General features: G+C 35.0%; 1 protein-coding gene across 1 annotated transcript in view; it reads left to right on the top strand.

Moving 5' to 3' along the window:
* LOC145247273 (organic cation/carnitine transporter 2-like) overlaps nt 1-17350 on the top strand; it is an 84940-nt gene that overhangs the window by 17505 nt on the left and 50085 nt on the right. The window contains exons 3-4 of the mRNA XM_080108878.1: nt 4616-4835; nt 7556-7659. Coding sequence (XP_079965004.1) covers nt 4616-4835; nt 7556-7659 — 324 coding nt within the window. The remainder of the gene's footprint in view (nt 1-4615; nt 4836-7555; nt 7660-17350) is intronic.

Consider the following 17350-nt stretch of genomic DNA (forward strand, 5'->3'; position numbering starts at 1 on the left):
AAAAAAAAGGACAAGAAAAAACAATAAAATGTATGGAAAAAAAAAGAAAAAGAAAGAACAGTAAAAAAAAAAAATAGAAATCAACACACACATAACGTAGGGTCCATTAAAACACTAGGCGAATTAGAAAAATAATTAAGAAAAAAAAAAGAAAAAAAAAGAAAAGCAATACACACGTACAACCTTTTCACGAAGAAAGAAAAGGAAGACATACAGACACACAGATGTAAAACTTTATATATAGAAAATAGTTAAAAAAAATATTTATCGTATTGGGAATTAACTCGTTATGAACGAAGAAAAATATCACTTAATGTCAAAATTAGAAGGGAAAACGAAAAATGACCTTATTTTGTAAATTTTTAACAACGGCCAGTGAGAAAACCAAAAAGAAACGAGCCTTACCACAAAGATAAACATGTCAATCAAAAATATGTGTTATGAATATTTCGTGTCATTTTAAAATTGTGAACTAAATGTAACTTTTAATGAAAAACAATATGTACTTTTGATGAAAAACAATGGATAGGTTCTGAAATGTGATTTTTTTTCCTTTTTTCACTAATTGAACGATTTTATTTCTTAGGAATTTTTTTTTTTCTTACATGGACAATTTTAGTTCCATCGAGTTGTCTGAGACTTTATAAGTGAGTCGTTTTATTTTATTTTAGAAACGACTGTATTTTAATTGTAAATGTCTAGGTATTTTTTTGTAAACGACTGTGGTTTTTCTTTAATTTTGAATTCTGTGGAATGGTAAAAGATGATGCACTATGCAGCCGACCTACTTGCTGACGTGGACAAAATTTTGTTGTTTGGATTTTTGTTATTGCTAAGATGGGACTTTGTGATTGCTTATAGGATATTTTTGTATTTTTTTAATTTATTATTTTTATGTAATTGATGTGTTGTCAAACGGTATTGGCAGAATTTTCTTGTTCTTTGACATGTATTTTTTTTCGCAGAATGGTGAGGTGAAATCTTAGCTTGTGGGGTCTATTGAAAGAATGATTAATAAAAGAAAGAACGTGCTGTTAATTAATAATCATAACAGTAATAATAAAATAGGGAAAAAGAGAAAGAAATAAGATTTAAACAGTGTAATAAATAATAATAATAAAAAAAAAAGTTTCGGAAGAGTCAAAGGTTCAGTCGGTATTAATTTCAATTTTCGAAAAGTAGAATAAATGTTCTATTCGACATGAGTGACGTTTTGACCACATAAGTAAGGTAGAAAAAAAGGATAAATATAGGGTTAAATAAACTATATAAAGAAATGAAAGAAAAAAAGTGGGGCGTGAATGGAATTTAATTTCTGTGGCAAGCATGTTAGAATTTTGGAGAGGTGTTGAATTACATGGGTAGTTATTAATTTCATTATTCTCGAGAAATGATTCGAATTTTATTTTTTTTATCGTGATTTCTATTGATTTCGAGTAGAATCAACATGGAGCAAGTTTGAGTACTTCATGTGTGGAAATCCGATGTTTTCCGTGAAGCTATGTGTCTTCAAGGCAGGTTGCGCTTACCGACTTTGGAAAAAAAAAAGAAAGTTTTTTCTGACATAGCAGTAAACGGAATGTATTCTGTCCAGCGTGAGCGGATCTAGTTGTAATCAACTTCAGAGAGCAAATGAAATGCCCTCTGACATGGCGTAAGGGGCAGAGGGGGTGCAATGACTGACGTGGCCATTATGTTACGAATCGCTCAAGAGAAAATGAATGAAATATGTATGCAAGTACTTAGGAAAATAAAATGTTACCCTATTGTGAATTAAAGGTACCAAATTTAAAAAAAAAAACATGCTGGGTGAATTTAATTGGTATTATTAAATTAAATTATTTTGGAATAGATTTGGTTGGTTTAGTTATATTTTAGGGACGTTTAGCGCGTAGTTGCATTTTTTTTCATGAGAATTACAAGGCGATTAGGCTGTAGAAAGCAGTTTTTTCTGTTGTTTTATTTTTTTTATAAGCCACGGTATTGTCACAAATTAGAAAATTTGGCAGGGTATACTATTTTAGAGTAATGAGTACCCTGTTAAAACAATACTAGTGGTTTCAGTGAGTTGGAAGATGCCACGTAGGCCCAAGCAACGGCAATAAGTCTTGTCCAACAAAAGTCTGGCGTGCGAGGTCGCGATAATTCCTCAGGGTACGGAGCGACTGGACAGTCGGTACCAAGCCTAATCACGGGGAGATAGAAGAAAGGGAAAGATGCAGATTACGTAAGGGACAAGATAGAGCCTTATTATTTTTTTATTGTTTTAGAGGAATGTGTGAGGGATATCTGGGTTGGAATCTTGGGACTTGCTGGGAATGCGGAAAAATCACAAAGGGAAAGCTACTTAGTTAGAAATCGATGGCGCATTAGTTAGGGAGTGATGATTCCGTATCTTGTCGGGTTTCAGGAACTCAAACAGGCTCCGAGTGAATCAGTGTGAAGGCGTATCTTGGCTTAGACAAACCAAGGGAGTTAGTAGAAGAGCTTTGTGAAGTCCCGAAGAAGTAGATAGAATAGAACAAAGCTCCAGTAATAGGACCACTCAGAGAAAGACGTCAGGGCATTACAGTAAAGGAAAAAAACTGGGACTTAGGCCTATGCTGAAAGTCGAGAACGCGAGTGGGATGGTTGGGTCGGTAGAGCATCAGACTTTTAATCTGAGGGTCTGGGGTTCGAGTCCCCATGCGATAAAGCTACCGCCAACATGGAGCATCCGACGTTCTGGTCGTAATTGCGATATGTTGGCCCCATTTCGAAAAAGTGATCGAAAATGGAGTCTCCATTTGTTTGGCCAAGTGGTCCAAGTAAAGAGCAGAGTCAGTGGAAAATATCCAACAATGCGACCACCTAGACAAGATGTATATCTGCAAAGCTGTATCTTTGTCTAACTTGGAAGCAAGTTAATGTCGAGGAGAGACTTTCGAGAAGCAGCAGAAGGGTTGATAGTGTAGTAGAAGAGTACTGGTGCCTGATCTTTCTTGGAAAAGGGGTGAGTCCGGAAAGTGAAAAAATAAAGATGTACTTCGGACATAATTATTTTTTTTTAGTTAGTTAGTTATTAAAAATGTATGGCTTGCCATACATTTTGATAAAAAAGGGGTGGAGGAATGTTAACGAGCATCTCCCCCCCTCTCTGGCTTTCTTACTCTTTCTATTTTCTCTCTCTGTGTCTCTATAAGAGAATAGAGAGGGAGAGAGGGAGAGAGGGGGAGAGGGATGGAAAGAGAGAGAGGTGAGTAAACGTGGAGGTAGACACGTTTACCAGAACCAAAGGTCAGCTGACCAAATTACGTATGTGTGACGTGGTTGGCTAGATCTGTGAGATTTGATTTGAGCTTTGAAGAAGACGGACGTTCTTCCATGGTCTCCCCCTGGAGAGGGGGGAGACGAACGCTGACGTGTGTGAAGAAGAACTAACACAAGCCGATTTCACTTCCACTTCTGCAGAACCTCTGGGGAAAGTGAAATAAAAAACTATAAAACCATTTCATCGTCTTGGAGTGATAAATCTTCGTCAAACAGGTATCAAGTCTCCCTCCAGGATGAGAAATTTCCAGACGGTTCAACAGCGAGAAGAAACAGAGGTAGGTTCAGAAATTACATGTCACACACACGATTCCCTTTATGATAAACAAACACACAACCATTTATATTAGAGACAATCACACGGAATCTTTCTTATGTTATATAGAAAACGTAAAATGTGCCCCTAAATGAAGAACTGTATATAACATATTCAAATGTAACGAAAGCTCAATTTGGTACCCCTCAAGGATAACTCGATGATTGAATATATAACACATGCACATCCAACCAGTGATTTTTTTTCTTTTTGTGGCTTTTTTTATTTAAATCTTTTTTATCTGTTTATATTTGCTGAACTCCTTTTCTCTCTTTGGTTTCACTAGAGGGCAGTCTTTTAAAGCTATCGTACAGACAAGAGGCGTTTTTCACAGCGAATCAAGCTTTGAGCTTATTAAAAACCACTGATAAAATGAATGCTATTTTCATATAAAATGATTTGTCAATTTGTTTATCAAGTGTTCAGTTTCCAGCTAATATGATCTTTTTCTTTTTTCCAAAATCAAAATAATTTTCTGCGGAGAAGTAATAACTTTCCTTCAGCGACTCGTTCGGCCCCAACACTTTTGTTGATATAAAGACAATATTAGCTGAAGACAATGGTCAACCATGTATCTGAAAGATGGTCTGACTATAGAACAATCATTTCAACTCTGAATATCATTTCGACGCGTATATAACGAGATACGCTTCCCGAGCCACAATAGTTATATATGTTAATCTTGACATTGACAAAACATTAATCGATTATCAAAACCAGTTGCATTGCTTACATTACGTTACTTCACCATGAGCAACAATAACACCAGTTTACCTTTACCATCCTATAAAAATAGTGCCAGCAATAACATCATTATAGCTACATTTTTAATGTTGATGTTCGATTTTTTACATTAAAAACTCTTACTTGACTTAATGCTATGTCTTTACAAAACTCAAATTACTCTTTTGTGACGCGTCGATGTTGATATTCTGATCATCTTTAACTTAATCAAAAATCGAATCTAAACATGCATATTTTTCATTCTAGCTGTTCCCTGGAAGGAATGGAAAATGATACGTTTGCTATCCAAGGTCCACACCACCAACGCATGATAAACGAAACCATTCCATATCACATGAAAAATGGTAAAATAGTTTATAATTCTTGTGAGCGATTTCAGGATTGGAATGGAACAAGTTTTCATTTAGAAAAATGCAATTCTTGGGTGTTCGACAAATCAGTTTATGAAACAACGATTATTGAAGAGGTAAGGATATTATTTAATTTTATTCTTTTGGGGGTTTCATTCAATTGGATTTATAATTTTAAAAATGTATGGAATGAGAAATTAACATTACGGATGCAGTAAAATAGTACAGAAAACTTTAGAAAACGAAGCGAAAATAATAATGTAAAGTGGATATTTTCAGTGTGAATTAAGACATAATTGCGAAACATCCAAATGCTTATTTGTTCTGCTATGCAAGTAAGCTTAGCTCTAAAGCGAGCTGCCAGAAAGTATGTATTTATGTTTTTTATATTTATTGTATTGTTTACGGATTATCGGCCTTTACAAAATAAATCTTTGAAAAAGAAGATCCATTTTAACATGCTTCTCACTATCTACTCCTCCATTAACATGATATACCAAGCCCTTTCTCGATATTTTTAGTTTGAATATTGCTTGTGTTTCATCAGATTAGGCTTACAATCTTACAAACATATCCGAAGATAGATGACCGTGACAATGGAAACAATAGATACAGCAAACTTTTAAACTGCAGGACTTCCAAATAACATGCTGGCTGAAATATAGGAGAAAGAATTGTACTGTTTTGAAAATTACTGCTATCTGCTGAAATGATATCACAATTTATGATTTCGTCTAAATAGCTGTATTAAAGTTATTTGGTATTTTCCTAGCAAGGAAAATGTTTTCAAAGATCGCCATACTGTTGTATTCGCATCTGTACGGCTTCCCCCACATGTGTTGAATGTTTATTCATTGTAGTCGAATGCGCTGGAATGCTTATTTCTATATATGAATGCTAGAGTATGAGTTAATTTTTTTCAAACACACACAGGCTCTTTCTCCAATCTAGTTTTGCTAGTTGGTACATGATTGATGCTTTCCTGTCGCACCACAGCCATCGTTACAAATAAGGACTGCTTAAAGGGAGGTGACACTAAATATATTAACTTTATACTATAGAGCAAATTGCAATAATGACTGCCAATCATATACCACAACTTGCTTAATTCGGAATAAAACATTATAATTAAGACAGAATTTAAAAAAAAAGGTAAAAATATGCGAATTTACCAACTAAAAATGAATAAAAATCTTTTCCATTCCCTTTTCGATTTTGGGTCGATAAAATGTTTTAGATGGTAGTACGCATAAAATACAATATGAGAGTAGTGATTGCTTATCTTAGAGTCGAAATGTCAATACGAACGATATATTAGAGACAGTTGATTAAGAGAACGCATGAAATTCTCCGATGACTAAAAATTACAGAAGGATGACAACATTGTTAAAGCAGTGTGGGATGTGCAAAAAAGATATTTTGCGTAAGTATTTTTATGTATAATTTCTAAGGAAAGGGGAATGTATGATACTATCGTTTTCCGGGAAGAGTTACTTGGTTGAGGAACCTCGTGAGAACGCAACCAGCTCCCCCTGATGTTAGACACGATATCCAGCGATAAGCAGATGGAAACATGAACGGGTGAGTATTTCCTCGGCTATAACCGGCTGGCATGGGTTACTTGTTAAGTATTCATTGCGTGCAGGCAGCGTTTTCATCGTCTGCATTATATGGCAGGGGCCGCATGCTGAAATTAAACGCTTGTACAAAAAAAAAACGAACAAATGCATTTTTATTAAAATATATAATTAATTTTACGTTTAACTCTGTTGGAGCATATTTCAATTAAGATCCGTTGAAACCCGACGCGTGCAGCCAAACTGCTATGTCGGGTCCGTCATGTAGAAGATACAAGCTTCAACAGTTTAAAACGATACAATCATATTCAATTCTCTCTTTCAATGAGTAAAGAGAGAGAAAGGGAGTGAAACAGAGCAATAGAGAAAGGGAGTAAAAGATATAAATTTGAAAAATATTCATACATAATGTGTGAATATTTTTTTGTTTTTAAATTCACTGCCCGCATGCAAAGCTGACCTTTCTCGGGCGATTTTTACACCGAATTTTCATAAACATTGTCAATCAAACCAAGTTGATATATTCTAACATTTTCAAAATCACGAAGAACTTGCATAACACTTTTACCTTCATCACAAGTATAGTAAAAGTTAGGCACAAGTTCTATTAATGTAGAAGCCCTCAGCTCCCCCAAAATGGGACCCACGTCATTGTGCCACAAGTGTATTATATAATTATGGGATTGGTGCTAAAGAAAAAGAGTGTTCATTGAAGAAATATTGCAAGCTTTCTTTTGAAAGATATCGAATGAACGTGTATTCACCTCGGATGTTGGCGTGAAATAGCATTAAAGATCAAGTTACTTTAGTTGTGGTTATTGTATCAGCGAGAGAGATAAACGACTTGTGCGCCAATCTCGTTTGTTAATATCGTATATAGGCCTCATAAAAAAATGAATGGCATTATAACGAAACTATCCCGTTCAAATATTTTCCATCAAAAAAGCCGAATTCACATTTTTTATGCACATAATATATTCACTTCCGTTTACTCTCTGCGTTCACACTTGAATCATAATTAAAGAATAGTTCTGCACATCTAAATCATGGCTTTCGTTTTATGTACTATTATAATACAGGTGACAAAATAAACTTGGTTCTATTATTCACGTTTAATTCTTTTGTTGTTATTTACTTGTATCCTTGGTATAAGTATGCATCCACTGAGTGTTATGCTATTATTATTTAATTTGTTTAATGTTTTTCTGTAATTTTATATGTTTGTTTATAATATTTAGAATTGTGTTTTATTTCCTTAGCTTAGTCTTGTCTGCGATCAGAAGATAATGCTTTCACACAGTGTCACGGCATTATTTCTGGGTGTTTTCAGTGGAGCAGCTTTGGTAGGAGTTCTGTCAGATTGGTAAGAATCTTAATCCACTTTAATTAACCTATTTCGTCATTCAACGACATTTTAACAGAAATATAACGACTTACACCAAACACACAATCCACCCGTATGCATGCAGGACTAGTAAACTATTCAAATGTTTACAGAATTTTTCTCTCGCTGTCATTTTAAACATTTGCATGCAAACTGGTTAAATATAATAAAAGAAAGGAAAAGCGTCCCAAAATACATCAGATTATTTTTTGACTTAGTTTCAGGAAGAATGAAGTCCACACTGAACGTAAGCGAACAAATGTTTAGGTATTTCTTTTTTTTTTTTACATAGGCATCACCACATTATCAAGGCCCAAAGGCCACTCAAGGATAAGGGTTAAAGAGTGTACAGTAGAAATTGGACAATATAGTTATCATTAATAATGAAAATTTGGTAAATTTGATAACTTATATGGAACGGCTCATCAAGAACTTATTTACTTTAGACTTGAACACAACCATATTGTAGTCAGCCGGAAAGCAGGAAAACGGAAGACAATTCCACAGGCGTACAGTTCTAAGAAAGAAGCTTTGTTCATGGAATCTACGTTTAGGTTTAGGCACAGATAAAGAGTGGGGGAAATTATTGATAGTGTTTACAGCTAGACGAGTGTTTCTTGTGAAAGTTTGGCGAGGGGGGACCATAGATTGAAGCTCAGTCGAACACTTTCCATGAAAATAACGATACATCAGAGACAAACTCGCAACATCTCTTCTGTGAGATAGAGGTTGCAAGGAGGAGAAAAGGACATCTCCTACGAGGCTACGAAGTCTATTTTGAACTCTATCAAGGCAGGACAAGTCCTTTCTAGCAGCTCCTGCCCAGATGTGGCAACAGTATTCCATCCTTGGACGTACCTGGCTCATATATAGATAGAGAATAGCATCAGCAGTAAGATATCTACCGGATCGATAGAAAGATCCCACCATTTTTCCAGCGGCCTTGGCAACAGATTTGATGTACGTGTTCCATTTAAGATCAGGAGTAATGATCAAGCCTAGAAGCTTGTCAAAACTTGAGGCCTCCTGAAGACGAGAGCCATTCATTTCAATTGATGCCAAATGTGGATTAGAATGTTGATAATGTAAAGAGAGAAGCTTGGTTTTAGATGCATTAAAAGTAACCAGCCACTCCTTTCCCCATTGTACTACGTGCTCAAGATCAGAGGAGAGAGAATTGGAGAGAACTTGGTCGTTTACTGTCTTAGATGTGCTACCATAAATGGTAGTGTCGTCAGCATAAATGTCTACAAATGATGTAAGGATGTGATTTGGAAGATCATTAATGTAGATCAGGAAAAGAGTTGGGCCCAGGATGGATACCTGAGGGACACCGGCATTAATACTGTGAGCTTCTGATTTTTGCCCCTCAACTACTACTCTTATGAACCTATCAGAAAGAAATGATTTAATAATTGCGTGACTGTGTACAAATTGAAAACAAATTTCGAGTTGAATTCGAGTAAACCATCGAAATTCAGACAGAATTAGCATAGCTGTTACGTTTGTTGCTTTCGAGTGAATTTACTTTTTATTGTAAATTGATGATTATTAATTAGTTCTTTTTTTATTTTTTAAGTTTTTTTTGTATATCTGGATCCTCAAAACTGTGGTGTAAAATTAAAAAAAGAAGGTAGTTGAGATAAAATAAAAGGGCTGTATTTGATAGAGAATTTCGAAGAATTGAATATCTTGCATGCATGTGAGAATAAGCATAGCGAGAATTCAAATTATACCTCCATTAACTGTGAAATAATGTTAACCGTTAGAGGAGATTTATTTATATTTACAGGGCCTGGTGACACATTGTTTTCAGTTCAACAAGTCATCAATCAGTTGGAATGTTGTATCTGTCATGTCGAACCTCGGGGGAATTCTAAGCCACACGAGAACGAGCCCTAGTTGACAATTTAATTTAGTCTTAAAGATTGGCAGATAAACGCAAGAACCAACCGGATAACTTGTGATTGAGGCTAGCAGAATTCACCTAAACGTCGCTGAGTAATATTAATTACATATATAAAACGTAACGTATGTCGAATTTAAAACAGATAAAGTAAAAGTTATTTCGAGTTAAAGATATAGATTCAGACTGAGTTAGGAGAGTTGCCACGCTTGTTTCTTTCTTCTTCGACCGGCCGTGGTTTTCTTCGTCAAGAATTCAAAGTTTCACATTCTAAGTTTCAAAGGTGACCGTCTCGCTTCTAGACGTTCGACTCCCATCTCTCGACCCTAGACTGACGTCTCTCGTCCTCAGGCTCTCTCTCCCACTCCTCCTCAGTTTCTCTTCGCTTAACTCTAAAGTTTCCAACTATATCGAGAACTTCACATTTTCCATGACGTTATACACATGTGAAAACATGTGTCTTCTTTCACGTGTTCTGGAAATGCGTGCCCATAACTTTTTCCTTTGTTTACAAAAGGAATTTTAACCTATATTCCCAGTAACCTATATTTCTAATATGTTAAAAACATGTTTATTAAATTATCTTATAGTTGCATTCTTCAATTGAATTTTCATAATAGAATTGACAAATGCACATTCCTTTTCTTAAAACTATTTTATCTCTAAGCTAAACAATGGTTTGTTTTTTATATTCCATTTGCTAATTTTCTCCCGTAATCTATTTCTAAACCTAAATTATGAGGTTCGAATTTCGTCTATTCTATTTCATTTTCATTTTAACTAAATCTCTCTATTTTTATACTTACATAAAAAGGGGACAGCCCTTATCATGTAACATCCCTCCTTTCCATATTTCACAAAAAAAATGTATGCATTTTTAAATTTAGTACATTTTTTTTCTACATTTACACAATAACCCGGCTAGGAAAGATCAGACTAATAAAAAAAAAAATCTCTGTCAGTCAGTCCTCTTCGGCCGACTTCTCAATTATTTTATTTTTATAAGATCAGAAGCTATCTGATCTTCTTGGCATTTACTTTTTGGGAATAGGGTCTTTACCTATGATTCACATCAGCTACTTTCCAGCCACCCATATGCCGCAGACTAGAGGTTTCCACCTCCCTCGAAATGGACGACTCCCTTCGTCCCAAAAGTGTCCTGATCGTCTCTTTCCGCATGGTTAGTCTTATCTAGTATGGATTTGTTTTTTATTCTATAACTATCTTATACGGGACATACCAAAGCTCATAACCAATCTTCTTGGTTGGCTTTAACTATCAAGATAAACATTTTTTCTCTCATACGGATTCACTCGGATTTCCTTGCTTGGATTCTTGAAACTTCGACGGGGATTTAGAAATATCACCCCTAACCAACTAACACCTTTTGCGCCACAACACCTTAATTGCACACTAAATTCTATCTAATAGCCCGATTTTTTGTGATGTTTCTTTTCTTTCACCAGAGCTTCCAAGATCCAGCAGATATATCCCACATTTATGCCTCTCTAAAAAAATACAAGGTTATATCTTTCTTACGTAATCTACGGTATATTTTTGCCTGACTCACTTCATTAAGCTATATGTGATTGCCTCGGGACTACCTCTCATCGGTTTACTGGTCCCCTTAAGAATTTTCGTATTCTTTCCAACGCCTGTTTATTAATTAAGCCAAGTCTTACCACTTGCTTGGAGTCGTTACGTGCGACCAGCTTATTTTAAGCACTTAATTAACACAAGTTCCCAAATCTTTCATATAGGGGCACATCTTGTGCTTATCAGTCCCCACCAAGTCACATTTCTTGGAAAAAAATTATCAGATCTCTAAAAAAAACAAACAAAAACCAAATGCTAAAAAACCCATCTTTCTTACGGCTTATCACATCTAAAAACTCTCTTAATACCCGTTTACGTAATTTATTTTGTCCCATCTCTAAAATTCTAACTGATTTCTTAGCCAATCATTCGTCTTAGTCTTTTTTTCTCTCCTAGTCATTTTAATTCTAATGTATATTTACTGATGACTTTGAATTCCTGTTGTGAAAACAATAACATTTACATTAAGTAGAAATTTACAATATGGTTCAACATCAACACATTTTCAAAAGAAAATACGTTAATACATTTAAACATTTTGCAACAAAACAAAATAAAATAACATAAAAATTTGTTACATTATACATTTCAAAAGTCCGTTTACACAAAACAAAAAAGTGTCCCTTTTTCAAAGACCAGAACAATTAAAACACACTAAAAAGCCGAAAATATTCACAATGAGCAGAGTTTTGATTTTCATTTCTGCATCCTTCTTTTTTGCTATAGTGTATTTTATTTATTTATTTATTTATTTTTTTAATACTCGAGAATTTTAAAAGTACTTTCGACTTTTGACACTAAATTGTTATTTATTATGATTGACAGCCTTAACTCTAAACAATTCAGACATTAACACACATTCTTATGAATGACACACTGTCCTATTTTCTATTTGTGTGCAGCCGTATTCAACAATTTTTTTCTTGTTTTTATTTTATTTATGAATGAAATATTCGTGGGTTGTTTTTTTGAACTGGCCGTATCTCTTTTATCATTCATTACGGCATATCGGCCATTTTTTTCTTTTTTAATATTTTATTGTAAACTTTAGATTTCTGTGTGCGTGTGTGTTCAAATTTATTTTTCTTTTTGTTCGCATTTCTGTGATCGTGTAATTTTTTTTTTCCGTGGTATTATTTATTTAATTATTTTAATTATCTTGGACCCTTTTAAAACATGTGTCTTCTTTCACGTGTTCTGGAAATGCGTGTCCAAAACTTTTTCCTTTGTTTACAAAAGGAATTTTAACCTATATTGCCAGTAACCTATATTTCCAATATGTTAAAAACTTGTTTATTAAATTATCTTATAGTTGCATTCTTCAATTGAATTTTCATAGCAGAAAAAAGAGAAGACAAGCGCACTATCTGGCAACTTCAAAAGCACTTTTGCTGAACGAGCTTACTTCTTCAAAATCCAATTTCAAAATGAACGTCCTCTGAAAAATCAACCCTCTTTTATCTCCAACCAGGAGCACCTCATCTTCATAGCAGGTGGCAATATTGTAGGCATATAAAGGAATAAGACAGCCATTTTTGTTTCTTTTTTCTTCCTTCATTTCATTCCACGACCGACCCGTTGAATTATGCACACCTGCTAGTTATGCAAGTCACGCGTTTTCCTACACACGGTTAAAATGTAACGGTCACATTACACTACTATTTAAGATAATCGAGAATATTGTAATTTTTAAAAAAATCTGACTTCATGTATATGCGACTAGGTACCGTTTGTGAATTTCGTACACCCATGAAACTTTCTCTTTCAGGGGCAGGCAGTTCAAACCGCTTAGAGTGAGTGTCGCTTTCGTTCGGTTGGCCGGTATCTAGATTACTTTCTTTTTTTGTTGGTGAGTCGCTGTTGACGACAACGGACTATATTTCCCGATTCAACAAGCACCGCGTGGCGTGAGGTACTGTCTAATTAAGGAAAATGTTTTCTCAAGGTGCCAAGTTCATCAGCGCTGGTAAAGCCCACTCAGGGAAAATGTTTTATGAGTGTACGATGGTCACCAGGACAACGGCGTACTAATCTTTAGTGGTATAAATGGGGTACAATTTGGTCATTTAAGAAGGCGTCTCAACAAGAACTTGTTTACATTGGAACTAGACATTCAATAATGAAAATTTTCATAGAGCAAATATGTGTTTTGTAAAGAAAGTGAAAGAAGTAATCACATGGAAAAATGTTCATAAAAGGAATATGTGTGTGTAAGTAATATACATGTGTGAGTATTTGACAACGTGGCATTGCTCATTTATGTGTGTTGGTTCACTTTTTTCTTACTACTGCTGTATAACTGTAAGTAGACATTCGTTTCTGTTTGACTGATTCAGGTTAGTGTGTAGGAATGTGCCCGAGAAACGAAGATAGCTTGTGTGTGAGACATTGATCTCTTTGCTTCCCTGCTTTGACAGAATTAAATGCTATGCAGAGTTCTAGAGTTCTGTTTCAGATACGGTTTGGAAATTCTGAAGTAAACTAATTTTGTTTAACAGGTTTCATATGAATTTCTAAGTTCGTATTCGCTTACTATTTTATAAGGTTTGAAAAAATTTCATGAGTTGAAAATATTATAAGTTCAAACGTTTTTTCTGTAAACCGACTCGATGTAGAAGCCGAATACAAACAAAATGGAGACAGAAAAAGGGTAGCAATTTAAGCTATTTTCTTTTAAAGTTAGTAAGAATAATTTGGCGATTCAGCTACCACCATATTATGTAAATTCAGTATACAATAAGGGAAGGTAAGTTGTGGACTTGTTTATGATTTCCGGAGCAACTGTCGAATTTAGCTGACCTGTCTATTCAGCAACGTTTGTGTCTGTTCGACTGCGTTGAAAGCAAGAATACCACGTTTAACCGTTGTTTCCAAATGTCCGAAAAACACATCAAACCATTGGTTTGTTTAAAAAGTATAAAGCTTAAACAACTGAGAGAATTCGAATTTTTCCATTGTTTTGAAAATTTACAAAAATAGCTTCACTTAAATAACTATAATGTGGGCTTAAAATTTGATAGGTGCGATTTGAAGTTAGCATCATATCCTTTTTTATATTACTGGCGTCATTTATATGTTAGGCACAGAACGTATTAATTGATCTCTTGCATGCATATTTTATATACTAATAGGTAACTTTTCATCAAAGTCTAACAGCAACATGAGGATGAAAGCTTATGGAGTAAAAAATTATGGAGTATATTTTTCCCAACGATATTAGTTCGGTTTATTCTTTTCCTACGATCGAATTATTTTTAATGCAATGATAATTGGCGATTTCGGGTTTTCTGTCCCGCGTCAACTTATTTTCCAAAGGAAGATTGGCAGGTTTGCATTTCGGTTAAAAAAGGAGGTGGCTCCAGTAGCGCGCTCTACTGGAGATGATACAGGTTCATGGTTTCGTCATCCTAACGGTTGACTGGGAAGACTTTTCTATGTCTATGAAAACGTTAAAAAATCTCTTATATTTAAGAAACATTCCTTTAATATAAATGCGATGCTAAAGTCGGGGGAGATTCTGTTTCTTACTACTTTACATTTCCTGTTCGGTTTATCATATTTGAACTTATGTGTGCTCGAATTAACTTCGTTTGCGGTAAAATACGAACTCATAAAAAGATATTTATTTATTTGCGGATTGTTATCTTCATCTTCATAGCTGTCGTTGTTAGACCAGGTTTCGGCCACAAATTATTCATCTCAAATGATTCCAATAATATCATCTCCTCTTTCGACCCCTCTTCCTAATCTTGTTCTTATTGCAGTTCATTTCTTTCCTATTCTGTTTCCCTTCCTGACCTTCTCTACTTACTCATGGTTCATGTGCTTCTTTTTCCTACACCTCTCGCCATACTTATGCTATTTTCCCTTCTACTAATCTTACTACCCTTATTTTATCTCCACTTATACTCTGCACTCTTCCTTTTCTCTCTTTTTTCAGACTTTTTTCTTCGATCTTACTCTTTATTCTTCTGCCCTCTTACTGTTCTTCCTTCTTTATTTCTTATCCTTCCTTTTCTTTTCTTCTTACTCCATTTGCTTTCTTTCCTTTTCCTACTCACAATCTGCCCATCTCTTGTCCAATTTATTTCCCCTTTTTGCCTCTCAGTGTTTGTGTGTAGAACTTTTATTAATTTTGTGAAGTTTGTTATAACTATACTCAGTGTAATTTTCTATCTTTTTTTACTTCCTTTTAAATAAAGAAAAGAAAAAATAGCCGAAATACATTCTGGTGAATTAAATTTAATTGTTTACGCTATGTTATCGTTGATTTAAATAAATATTTTATTAATAGTAGTTCATAAAATAATAATGCAGTGTGCAATTATCAAACTTACGTAAATAGTTGAGGTTTCTTCATAATCATTATTTATAAAAACAAGATATATACTGATATATATATATATTTGTATACATATAAAACAATAATAATTTATATATATATATATATATATATATATATATATATATATGTTTGTTTGTATACATAGATATTCGTGTATGTAATTTTTATTTGGCATCGTTTAAAGTTCTTATCTGAATTAAAACCATGCCAAACGCTAGACATGGTAAAATATTTTCTCCTTTAAAATCCTAAAAAGTTCTTCAACTGTTTTAATTTTCAAATTTTTTCTTGCCTGATGAGATCAATAATAGTCGAAACGGTCTGCACATTGTAGCAAGATATGACTATATTTACAAGAAAATAAAAATCATAAATTTGCTCTTTTTGATAGAGGACTATCAATGAACTGAAGAGCCAGTGCTCAAAACAACGAGATATTATAAAAAGGCTGACTGGGAAGCCATCAGAGATCTTATCAGAGATGTCCCATGGGGAAATATTTTTTCTCTTCCTGCTGAAGAGTGCGCAAATGAGACCACTGAATCGTTCAAAACAGCAATTGAAGCACATGTTCCCATGCGGAAATTTTATAGCAAACCCCACTCTCCCCAATGGTTTACTTCGACTTGCGCAACTGCCATTGCTCAAAGGCAGCATGCATACCGCAGATTTAACCGACATAAGTCCAGTTCAAGCAGACAGAAGTATATAGAAGCTACAAGTAACGTTAAGAAGGGAATAGCGACAGCTAAGAGAGAATTTACTGAAACCACTAAAAAACGCACCGAAGCACAAAAATTAGGAACTCGTGACTTCTGGAAAATCTGCAACAGTGTAGTAAATAATATGCAATCAACAATTCGCCCACTAATCAACAATCATGAGGTTGTTTGCTCAACAACCGACAAGGCTAATATGCTTGCCAGCACGTTTGCCTCTAATTCCACACTGGACCTTTCCAACCACCCCCAGCCTGACTTTCCTTTGCGGACAGACGCCACGCTAGACGATCTAAAAATCATCACTGCTTAGGTGCATGCTATCATAAAACACCTTGACACCTCAAAAGCATGTGGACCTGATCTCATCCCAGCTGTGCTATTAAAAAAGTGCTCAGCCGAAGTAGCTCCAGTTCTCTCCAAACTCTACAACAAATACATTAATGAATCATGCTTTCCGGGCTGTTGGAAAACTGCTTCTGTGGCACCAGTATTCAAGAATTCTGGCGAAAGAACTGATCCATTACATTATCGCCCCATTAGCCTCCTCCCACTTTTTGCCAAAATATTTGAGACCTTAATTAACAATGCTCTAGTCCATCACCTTACAGATGCTAAACTTCTGACTGACAAACAATATGGATTTAGACAAGCCCGTTCCACTGCAGACATCCTCACTGTCATCTCTGAATGTATATACCATTCACTGGACAAAGCGGGGGAGGGCAGAGCGGTAGCTCTAGATATATCTAAGGCTTTTCACAGGGTGTGGCATGAGGGTCTCCTCAGGAAAATTAAATCATACGGTATCACTGGTAGAATACTTAACATAGTTAAATCCTTCTTAGATAAGAGAAAAATCCAGGTTGTCCTCGACGGTCGTACATCTAAACAATATGATATAAATGCGGGAGTGTCTCAGAGGTCTATTCTTGGACCTCTATTATTCCTAATATTTATTAATGACCTCCCCGACAAAACTGCCTCTGAGAGGGGTATATATTCTGATGACACCACACTCTATAACAGGCGTGACAGGAAAGCAAATGAACACATAACTAAAAAACGTCAAAAACGCTAGAGGATGACCTCCGATCTGTAGTA

This window comes from Euprymna scolopes, chromosome 25, assembly GCF_053919585.1.
Source record: "Euprymna scolopes isolate OS-2025 chromosome 25, ASM5391958v1, whole genome shotgun sequence".
In the NCBI taxonomy this organism is placed as follows: Eukaryota; Metazoa; Mollusca; class Cephalopoda; order Sepiida; family Sepiolidae; genus Euprymna; species Euprymna scolopes.